Source organism: Anthonomus grandis, chromosome 11 (assembly GCF_022605725.1).
Source record: "Anthonomus grandis grandis chromosome 11, icAntGran1.3, whole genome shotgun sequence".
NCBI lineage: Eukaryota > Metazoa > Arthropoda > Insecta > Coleoptera > Curculionidae > Anthonomus > Anthonomus grandis.
Window position 1 is genome coordinate 16304697 of NC_065556.1, and position 12040 is coordinate 16316736.

The 12040-nt window shown below is 32.7% G+C and overlaps 1 protein-coding gene across 2 annotated transcripts in view; it reads left to right on the forward strand.

Moving 5' to 3' along the window:
- LOC126742288 (pre-piRNA 3'-exonuclease trimmer-like) overlaps positions 1–12040 on the forward strand; it is a 49806-nt gene that overhangs the window by 587 nt on the left and 37179 nt on the right. The window contains exons 2-4 of one of the 2 annotated variants that reach the window (XM_050448916.1): positions 196–430; positions 483–1098; positions 8578–8858. In XM_050448916.1, the coding sequence (XP_050304873.1) occupies positions 196–430; positions 483–1098; positions 8578–8858 (1132 nt within the window). Of the gene's footprint in view, positions 1–195; positions 431–482; positions 1099–8577; positions 8859–12040 lie in introns of those variants that run through there. The other variant, XM_050448917.1, reaches the window with a different exon arrangement.

A 12040-nucleotide genomic window follows, 5' to 3' on the forward strand; every position in this document is an offset into this window, starting at 1 on the left:
CTGAAGAAAAAATTGTAATCAATTAGCTCTTTCTTATAACTGGTTGCTAACTTCTGTTTCAACCGAAGCTACCATAACTTTGAAGTACACTTTTTGTATTAATGTTAAAGGTGGTATCTAAAAAGTAATGAGAAAACTGAAACAATATGATACGTAGGTATATTTTTTCTTTAAACACCTTTTTTTAACTTTTAGTATAATCGATACCCCTTCAGAAAGATATAGAAAACTAAAGAAGAACCTAGAAATTATAATACCACTACAAGTAGGTCTTACAGCTTTTGGTTTTGACTCGGACCGCAATAGTTATTGTGGAAAAGTGTACACTTTCTTTGTTCAGCCCGCCTGCTTCCAAGGAATTCATAAAAACTTTTGTTTCCAATCTAGCACATTAAATTTCTTAAAGTTGTACAATTTCGATTTTAATAAGGTAACTCCAAAATATATGCTTAAATATTTGGTTTTGATTGAATTATTTTCAGTTTGTTTATGATGGAATTCCATTTATGAACAAAGATCAGGAAGAAGAACTAAGACAAATGATGTCTAGTAATAGCCTTACTGAAATTGACCTTAACTGTCCTTTAGAATACTATACAATCCTCGAGCGACATAGTGGAATAATTAAAAGTTGGTATGAGAAGGCTAAAGTGGGTGATTTTTTAGCCTTACCAGAAATCTGCACTAATAGACAAGTCGATGAAGAAATTATCTATTTTGTGCATAAAGAATTCAGAAGAAGATTTGAAAATCTCTGGACCTATGTAGAAAATAATGAATTTACTGTAAAAAAAGTAACTAAAAAAGAGCTTAGTATTTTAAATAATAGTAATTCCTTGAATGAGCAAACGATAAATAATTTGCTGGGCTTTAGTAAAGTATTTAGGCTGTTAACCTCATTGAAAAAACCAATTGTAGGACATAATGTGTATCAGGATGTACTGTTGATGATCGGGAGCTTTGAAACCAACCTGCCTAACTCTTATAGTAGTTTTAAAAAACTGGCTAATGAACTCTTTCCTATTGTGTTTGATACCAGACATATCTCTTATAGTATCAGAGATACGGTTCCTAGGGAAAAGTCCTGGAATGACCGAGGTAATAAAAATTGATATATTAGTTGCTCTGCTCATTTTATTATGCAAATTTTAATGTTAATATTTTCTTTCAAACGCAGTTCAACGTACCTGTATTAACACGTAGAAATCCAGGCATAATCTTTAAAATAAATCATGAGGTAAAGAAAGTTTCAAGTGGCGCTACCTAATTAAATGATATTGCTTGGATTTAATATTTCCTCAGTTGATTTTTTCCAAAATAGTAACAAATTATAATTAGAAAAGAAGTCATACTTGTTTTAAGATTGTTTTTAAAGCAGCTAACTCTTATATTATTAATATGATAATTCTTTCTAAATTTTGTAGTGGCAGTTTTTTAAAATATGTGTTCAGTTATACTCACTGCAAAGTAGGCTACTATTCTACTATAGGTAGCTCTTTTTATATAAAGGAGCAACATATGTTTGCATATCCGAAATGGAGAAATATACAGTGCGGCTCTTAATTGTCTTCCCCCCTCTTCTCTTTCGAATGCGTTTATATAAAAATTTGGAATTTGGCACACATCATAGGCAACCTATAAGTACTTATAAGTACTACTTTTTGGTCCCTAACTTATTTGGCAAAACTTCAAGATAACGGAGGGACGCAATTTTGAAAAATAAAATTAAATAGGAAGTGGGGTCATGCAATAAATACATTGTTTGAAAGCTTCCACTGAATGCTTTATTATCCTAGAATATTAAGTCATTACTTTTGCACATAGAAAAATGGCAGCCTTTGAAAATCTTATTTATCTTGTAAGGTAGTGTAATTTGTTTGTTGTTTAAGTCTAATAATGAAATGTAATCTGTGTTGTTTGTAGAATTTGTATTTTTTGTCAATGTCAAAAAACAAACAAAAAATCACAAAAATGAGCTAGGAAGCCAAAAGTAGTATTTAGGTTGCTAATGTGTGCCAAATTTCAAATATTTATATAAACGCATTCAAAAGATAAGAGGGGGGAACAATTAAGAGCCGCACTGTATAACTATTTATAAAGATTAATAAATGTGCAGACATTCCGGGCGTTAGACTCCCTAACGTCGGGAGACAGAACCTTTGCTCTATGTCAATTATTTAGAAAAGCACACTCGTTACATGTTTTATCAATATTTTAATTGATTTACATTGCCCTTTAAACATGCCTTAATTTTTTTAGGATTATGATATTTAAATTAAATTATCTTTTTATTATAATAATATAATAAACTTCAGAATTTTATAAAAAAGTGATTGTATGTTTGCATAATTTGGATTAGTCCGATGGCTAGATGAACTGCGAAGGGAGGTGCCAAATAACCAAAAGAACCCCAATAATTACTAATGCCAAGTATTAAGCGTCAAAAATTATTATTTTGTCTAAAAGTAGCGTAGATGGAGTTCGCAGGTTTAGGACCAAAAAATCAAAAACTTGCTTTTTTGAAAAGGTGCCGACGTTTCGACGTTTATTTATGTTTTTTTCAAGGCTGTTTACTGTGAAGAAGCTTTTTTGTTGATTGCATATATACTAATGGCTACACAATAATACAGGGTGTCCCCTTTCAAATAGTCAAAAATGCTACAGTATATACAAGAGCCAAAAAAAATAGTTTGAAATAAGACATCGACAGTCGAAAGTGCGTCTGTTCCAAAATACAGGGTGCTGAAATTTTTCTCAAAAAAATCTATTTTTTTCCTCTATATTAAGAGCGCTTAAAGCAATTTGAATGAAATATTTAGGTTTTAAATGATAGGTGGTGAGGCATACTTTTTAAGAAATTGCAGCTGATTTGACCTGTCCAGGGACGGATTTGCAGCACATGTATGTCAATTTTTTTATAAAAAAAAGAGAGATTTTTTTCACTTTTTTTTGAAAAAAAATTTTGTTCATTTTCAATAAAACATATTTCTTGCATTTTTGCGCTCCGACGCACCGTTTTCCTGCAAAAAAATAAAATCCATAGAAGAAAATTAAAAAACAATTTAAACAATAAACAATTCAAACCAATTGCTCAAAGTGTCCTCCATGCATTTCCACACATTTTCTGTCGACTTAAGATGTCCGTACGCGAGTAAAGACCCCTGGATCGTTTCTCAGAAAGTCCTCAGGCACCACAACTCTAGCAACTAGGTCTTCTCTGTTGGTTACAGGTATTGCGTAGATAAGCTGTTCCATGGCTCTCCAGACAAAAAAGTCTAGAGGTATCAGATCAGGTGACCTTGCTGACCAAGGGACTGGACCACCTCTAGCAATCCACTTATTGTTTTAGGTCTGATCTAGAAAAGCCCTTATATTACGAGCGAAATGCGCTGGACAGCCATCGTGCTGGAACCAGAGTTCTTTCCAGAACTAGAGAGGCACATCTTCAATTAGGTCCGGCAGAACATCTCGCAAAAATACTATGTAACTATTCCCGCAAGGTAATCTGGTCGAACGTAAGGCCCAATTAAGTGGTCGCCAAGAATACCTGCCCAAACATTAATGTGAAATTTCTGTTTAACCCCAAAATGTGAGTTTTGATTGCTTCACTCGTGGTTATTGCGAGGATTAAATGACTTCTCGCGCGAAAATACTTTTGCGTCACTTGTAAGGATTAAACCTGGAAAATTGACCTGAACCTGGAAGATTGATGGTTGATGGTACCTTAGACGTTTACGGAGAACGGAAAATAATTTTTTTTTGAAAATTTGGCAACATGGGTTTTAGCTGATGATCTAACGATTAAAAATATTTTTAGCGATGCAGCATTGCCGCTTATACCAAAAAGTAGTAGCAACTTTGTTATTTTAAATGGAATACCCTGTATATTTTTTTATTTTCCGATCCGCTATCACTTTATGATTGGTTCTGTATAAGGTATTCCTATACCTATCTTTAGTGGTTTTCGAGAAATTAATTATTTTCTTTATTTTTTGACGAAAACATAGATCCAAATAAATTTGTATTACTACGGCACTGGAACGCGCAGAATCTTGAAATTATAAACGTAATTTATGGAAGTATTGTACATTATTTTTCACTATGAAAATTTGTTTTACGTTATACAGGGTTGCTCAAAATTAGTGATTTTACCGCTAGACACAAAAATGGTAAAAAGTGTATTTTTTTAGATGGAACACCCTGTATATTATAACATATTCTAAAAGGAAATTAAAATCCCTGTCTAAAGAGGTATTTTGTTCCTATATCGATGTAGTTCGGTTTCGGAAAGAAAAGCAATTTTCTGTAAAAATCGGAATATTTTGACATATTTGCTTTAGTTGGCCATGAAAGGTCATGATGAAACAATGCTATGCTATTGATGTTTGACAGTGACATTTAGTTGATTAATAGTAAATACGCTTGTGTTTTTTTAAAATAGTGACCTAAAAATTCATTAAAATGGAAAGAAATAGTTATTCAAATGAAGTTTTGATGAATCTATTTATTATTCATGGACAATGTGACAAAATTGTAGCAAGAACATGCAGAAAGTTCAATGAAATGTACCCGAATTTACAAAAAATGGATAAAAGAAAATTTGTGCGAATACAAAATAACTTTATACAATAAATTTTCAAAATGATTGCCATTGACTTCTAAGCAATTCAAAATCCTGCGTTGTACAGCATGTGTTGTCGCTGCTTGTATTTCAGAAGGATCTAGTTGACCAATGCAATTGATAACTCGTTGACGTAGGTCCTGTTTACTGTTTACCGTCCTGTTTACTGTGTCTTGTATACCATTTGCTTCAAAATTACCCCAAAAGTAAAAATCAAGTGGTGTAAGATCAGGTGATCTCGCAGGCCAGTCCCATGGTCCCAAACGCCTAAACCAGCGGTCATCGAATTTCTCAAATAACTCACGTGTCACCTCCTCAGTGCAATGAGCAGGTGCCCCATCGTTAAATTTTCCAGAAAATCTTCTACTACTGAGCGCAAAATCTGAATGTATTTATGGGAGTTTAATGACCCGTCGTAAATAAAAAAAGCTATTTGATTGTCTTTTAGTAAACAAAAAACATTAAAACTAAATTTCTCTTGAAACCCCAGTTCCTTAACCGCGTGTGAATTTTGATTAGCCCAAAAATGTTGATTTCTTCTATTAAAAATACCTTCTCTAGAAAACTTTGCTTCGTCTGTCCATATTATTTTTTTTAGAAAGTTTGGATCCTCTTGAGTGCGTGTCAGAAGTATCTCACAATATTGAATGCGACGTTGGTAATCATCCGGTTTCAGCTGATGAACTTTTGAATATTTAAAGGGATGCATATTATTGTCGTTCAGAATTCTTTGCACAGAATAATAAGTTAGGCCTAAATCATCTGCTGCACTCCGGATGGAAGCTTGTGGATATGCGTGAAAGTAGGCTAAAACATTCACGATGTTGTCCTCATCAGACGTTACAGGCTTGGGCAAACTTGTATCATTTTTAAGTTGTGAACCAAATTGTATAAAGTTATTTTGTATTCGCACAAATTTTCTTTTATCCATTTTTTGTATATTCGGGTACATTTCATTGAACTTTCTGCATGTTCTTGCTACAATTTTGTCACATTGTCCATGAATAATAAATAGATTCATCAAAACTTCATTTGAATAACTATTTCTTTCCATTTTAATCAATTTTTAGGTCACTATTTTAAAAAAACACCCAAGCGTATTTACTATTAATCAACATGTCACTGTCAAACATCAATAGCATAGCATTGTTTCATCATGACCTTTCATGGCCAACTAAAGCAAATATGTCAAAATATTCCGATTTTTACAGAAAATTGCTTTTATTTCCGAAACCGAACTACATCGATATAGGAACACAATACCTCTTTAGACAGGGATTTTAATTTCCTTTTAGAATATGTTATAATATACAGGGTGTTCCATCTAAAAAAATGCACTTTTTACCATTTTTGTGTCTAGCGGTAAAATCACTAATTTTGAGCAACCCTGTATAACGTAGAATAAATTTTCATAGTGAAAAATAATGTACAATACTTCCATAAATTACGTTTATAATTTCAAGGTTCTGCGCGTTTCAGTGCCGTAGTAATACAAATTTATTTGGAGCTATGTTTTGGTCAAAAAATAAAGAAAATAATTAATTTCTCGAAAACCACTAAAGATAGGTATAGGAATACCTTATACAAAACCAATCATAAAGTGATAGCGGATCGGAAAATAAAAAATATACAGGGTATTCCATTTAAAATAATAAAGTTGCTACTACTTTTTGGTATAAGCGGCAACGCTGCATCGCTAAAAATATTTTTAATCGTTAGATCATCAGCTAAAACCCATGTTGCCAAATTTTCAAAAAAAAAATTATTTTCCGTTCTCCGTAAACGTCTAAGGTACCATCAACCATCACCCTGTACACTGTAGCATTTTTGACCATTTAAAAGGGGACATCCTGTATATGTAGATGGGCACATGTGTGATTATACTTTGAACAAACATAACATAAGCCACAGAGGAACTTTGTTGAACAGTTCATCTGTGCCTCTTGACCGCGTTCGTTTATTTCTAAATATACATACAGTGCATCCCAAAAAGTTATGTCTAAATTCATTTAAAATTCAGGAGTGTGTTCGAAAAAAAAACGCTCGGACCCGTCGATTTTTATTTCAAGTTGCGCATTTTTATACGTAAAGTTTGTGTATACAGGGTTGCTCAAAAATAAATTACGACCATCAACCTAATTTTTTCAAATGAAAGCACCTTTTTTTTATTTCATTTTTGAATTTCGCGTGGAATTCTATGTATGTTTCATGCATCATGTCCTATACCTAAAGTCAACCGTTATCGAAAAAAAGACGACCAAACATTATTATTGAAGTTCACCTTACGAGTCACCTTATCTCTGAGAATTTTTATACAGAGCAAAATTCCATTGATTCGTGTCTTTTTATTGTTGACTGGATCAAGTAAACACCCAGTACCCTCAAAAACTAAATGTGTGGTGTGGAATAGTGCGCGGAAGAGTATTAGATCCCTTTTTCTTTGAACAGACTTTAACGGGATAAGTGTATCTCGATTTTCTCCAATTTGAATTAGTTCCAGCATTACTAACTTTATTTCCAAATCCATTAGACCCAGACTATCCTGACGAAGAACTAATTTTCCAGCAAGATGGCGCTCCTCCGCATTATGCTGCCACTGTGCGTACATTTTTGGATGAAACCTTTCCCAATCGGTGGATAGAAAGGAGAGGACCCATCGAATGGCTTGCTAGGTCCCCTGAGCAAACACCAATGGACTTTTTTTGTGGGGATACATACCTCAAGTCGAAGGTATTTGTTAATAGGCCAAATAATCTAGACGACTTGAAAGAGAGAACTCGCAGAGAAGTGCGCGCCATAACTCCGGAAATGATTGAAAATGTGCAACGAAACTTTATTGATCGCCTTGGATATTGTCAAGCCGAATTTAGACATAACTTTGGGATGCACTGTATATGTATATCATAGAAGTGATATGTTAGTGATAAGTGAAGTATAAAAAAAAGGAAAAAAAAAGTTATTGTGTATTATGTGTGATTTATGTTATATTTGTTCAAAGTATAATCACATATGTGCCCCTCTACATATATTGTTCTGTTGCCATTTTTATATATGCAATGGACAAAAAAGCTTCTTTACAGTAAACAGCCTTGAAAACGACGTAACGTAACGTAAATAAACGTCGAAACGTCGGCACCTTTTCAAAAAAGGAAGTGTTTGATTTCTTGGTCCTAAACCTGCAAACTCCATCTACGATTATTATTTTGGTAATGGCTCGAAAAGTAAAAAGGATAACAGACTGCAGTTTTTAGTTTTTTTCTATTAAATTTTTATCTACTTCGATTCTGCTATCAAAATAGTGTCGTGCCATTTAAATTTTTGTGGAAAAATCGAAGTAACAGTTTTTGATTTAAATGACGCCTCCTACCAATTTTACTAAAAATTTTTGCATACTACTGGATGCAATATTTAAAAGTATATTTATGTCACTTTTAAACAAGCTTAAATTAAAGAAAGTCGGATAAGTATTTTAAAAATTATAGCCATTTAAATAATTACTTTCATGACCTTCTACTTTATAACGGCTAGTACTCCCATATTTTTTGACGTCAATAAGGTGCCTAAAGCTGACATTTTCGAGAGAAAATTACAATTGAGTTATTGGCCATTTAATTACGTCCCCCAGTGGCCAAATTTTGAACTTAAAAATCATTTCCAGCATTTTCTCTTGGCCACTTTTATAATGTCAAAAAAAATTCCAGTGACGTGGGATTAACAGTTCCCGAGATATAGCCGCGATCCACGCATCCCTGAAACATTTCGAAAGCTGTTTCAGGATCTGCAAAGCTCTTGGGTTGCTGCATCTTGGCTGCCCCTCTGGCTCTTGCCGCCTATTTAACACTAAAATTATTATTTTATTCTCTGAAGATGATTTGAAACGCCGTCAAGAATAATCTGTTCTTTTTCTCATTTTTTGCCATACATAACATCTACTCATATTTAATTTGAAATTTTAGGTTTGGATACAATTTTCGACTATTTTAAAAACGGAATCGGTCGAACGCTGGCCTCGAACGCGCCTGCAATAGAGATTGAAGAAAAAGAAGATAGTGTTGGTAAATTTCACCATGCGGGCTGGGACTCCTTCTGTGCCGGCTATATTTTCATTAGGTTAGCCCATCTGAATATTTACCAAAAATATCCGATTTCAAAACAGTTCGTCAGCAGCGAGCATATAGCGGCCTTATCACATCTGAAAAATAAGGTTAACATTATTAGAGGGTCTGTATCTCACATTGTAAGTTGTTTTTTCTAAACTAGACATTTAACCGTTTTTTTTTGTTGTTTTGGTGGAGGTTATTTATTTATATTTACAGCTGTTATATTTGAAATGAGATTTGATGAATGGTCTGTGAAAATGAATAATTAGAAGCCTAGAAATTTTGATTTCATGATACTAATGGCGTTCATCTGTTTGACTTTTTTTTTTTTTTTTTAATTTTAAAAATATTGTTTTTAGTTAACGTTGAGGGATATGTGAGGTATTTAGCTAACGTGAGGGATGGAGCTTCACATGTTTTTTAAATTTGACATTAATTGATCTACTTGCTTGCCCTATGTATTTCTTATCACAACCCTTACAATTAATCGCAATCAATTCCCGAACTTTTCGTTGGTCTTCATTTTATTTTTTTGGTTTCTTTAAAGTCTTTAAAAACCCTATGAAAGCCTTTTGTCAAGGAAGGACAATATGGTATTGTAGCGAAAGTTTGCGTATTTTCATCCTTTTGAAATGTGGTAGAGTCTTTAAAATTAACTTTGAACTTATATCTCCTAATCAGCTTATCAATAATCCTATCGTCCTAACCACTAATCCTAGCATTTGTTTTTTTTTCTTTATTAAATCTGTTAATACTCAGAGGAAATGAGACTAAATGAGATACTAACAAATGCATGTTACTCATTTTGTGTTGAAAGCAATGGTTGGAGTCACTTGTTCTGTATCTAAAAGTTTTTGATTGTTTTGTATAAATATCAAATTCTGACCTATTATTCTGCCCTGCTTAACGAAAACGCCGTATCTACGAAAATGGCGTTTCGAGAAAAACGACATTTTATGTTTTGCTTCTTGCCATTGACACTTATAAAACTTTTTAACTAATTCTTTTAAAAAAGTTTATTAAATAGAAACAAAATATGTTACTTTTTGAGTAAAATATATTTTTTCGTTTATCAAAATGTAAACATGTACTTACGGTATTTTAGTTTAAAATTTAAGTCACCTATATTAGCTTCATATGCCGTATATGCTGTTACGGCATTTTCTTTTATAATATGTTATTTATTAACCAAAATTATAAATGCCGTATTATATTAAGACAGTAAGCATAAAGAAAAAACTACCGTGAAGAAAACCTTTTATTAAATTAAATATAACATATTATTAAAGTAGTAATACATGAACATTAAAATAACAATGAACTCACTCATCATCGGAATCACACATATCCACATTTTCGGAAACTGGTAGCTTTTTCCAAAACTGCAATCTGTTTGTGGGAATAATTGCAGAAAGCTTACTCAAAAGATTTTTCTTTCTCTCTTTGGAAATACCGCGCGGTGTTAGTATGGGTTTGGGAGGTGGGATTTCAGTTTTAGAAAATTTGGCTGTTAATACATTTAATGTAAGGAATTCAGAATCAAAAGTATTTTTATACTCCAGGGTGTATTTACCCCTTTCAAATCTGACATGAACCATTGACTGCAAATATGGACGAGGAGATGTTTTACTCAGTTTTTATTGTGATGTATAATCACCATTGAAAAAAGTGTTGGGTATCCATAACAAGACAATCCACAAAATCCTGGAAATCATACACCTTCCCTTTTTTCTTTAATGAATGCTCGACTTGGTGGTGGAATGAATCCGCGAAATTTAACACCCATCAAAATATCAAAACAAAATTTAAGCCCCTTGCAAATACTATTACAAATGAGGTTTCCCAAACACCGAGCGAAAGGCTTTCCTTTATTCACCAAAATTGGTTAATCTTATAATATATGAAAATATTATAATAAGCCGAAACTTAAACAAAACCTTACCTGCATTTAATGCTCTTCACTTCTCAATAATAATTAAACGTAACCGTAAGTTTAAAATTTATTAATCACGTTACTGTTTTACCGGACTGTTTAATTTTTGCACCTGCAACAAAACGAAACCTAACTCCCATAAAAACAAAAACCTAACCTCCAAATCAGACACGGCGTCGTCTTAGGCAGATCGCTGTCGAAGATGCTGAAAATGTTTGGGTGATTTGCTGTATATGCACGCACGCATGCAGATACGGCAATTTCTTTTAAAAATTGTGGTTTACGGCAAATTCATTAGCGGAAACTAAAATTTGTGCATATACGGCAAATAAGATTACGATATTATTCTACTTTAATGTTCAGATACGGCTTTTTGGCCAACGCCAAAAGTTGCAGACGGGATGATAAATGTCGAAAGTGCCGTAAATGAAAAATCGAAAAAATGTTGGTTACGGCGTTTTCATTAAGCAAGGCAGTATTACACGACAAGAATCTCTAAAAGTATCTAAGAATAGAAGTTAGTTAGTTGTTTTAAATTTAATGGATGAAAAATAGACCAACACAGCAAACACATCATCAACATTTCTTAACCTAACTTCTTGAAAGTGTTGGAATGCATTCTTTGAATTTAACTTAAGACGGTTCATGAAGAGCTCTGCTGGAAAGAGAGTCAATTACCCATGGCTATTCCCTCAATTTGTTCACAGTACGAATTGTTGTATTGAAAAATATTTTGCGCAAAGTTTCTTAATAAGAATATTATATTATATTAAGTTTGCACAAGCTTCTAAATAGCAAAAACAAACTGAAGGAGCACTTATTTACCCAGAGTCTTCAAAAGGATTTGGTAGACGATTATTGTATTTTTTACATATTAATGTGAAGGACGCATGAGGTCATAAAAACTTTTTCGATTGCATATTTTACATGAAGTTTTTTTTTGCTTTTTAATTTATTTCTTTTTACGATAAGCATATTATGGACTGTTAGAATTTTAGAACATTGAAAGGCTAGAAGCAGAATGCCGTGGAACTATGATCAGGTTTGTTTGCTTGCAACATCTCTGATGCAATGATGCTAAATGCTTATATAGAAATTAAAAAAACACTTTATATTATCATAAATATTTGCAGGTGTTTCCGAAGGCACAAAACAATGCTATGCGGCCCTTTAATAAAATATCAAGCAACTTTTTTTTTCAGTTTCAACAACCCCCGCAATATTAAGCATCTTGTTAAATAAAATATAATAAGATACTCTATATTGAAGTCAATTAAATAAATGTATTACATTAAATAAAATTAAATACAACATTAAATAAATGTAAATAAAGTATATTAGAGAAAATGGTAATGGCATCGAAACGTTACTCGATCGCATTGTTGA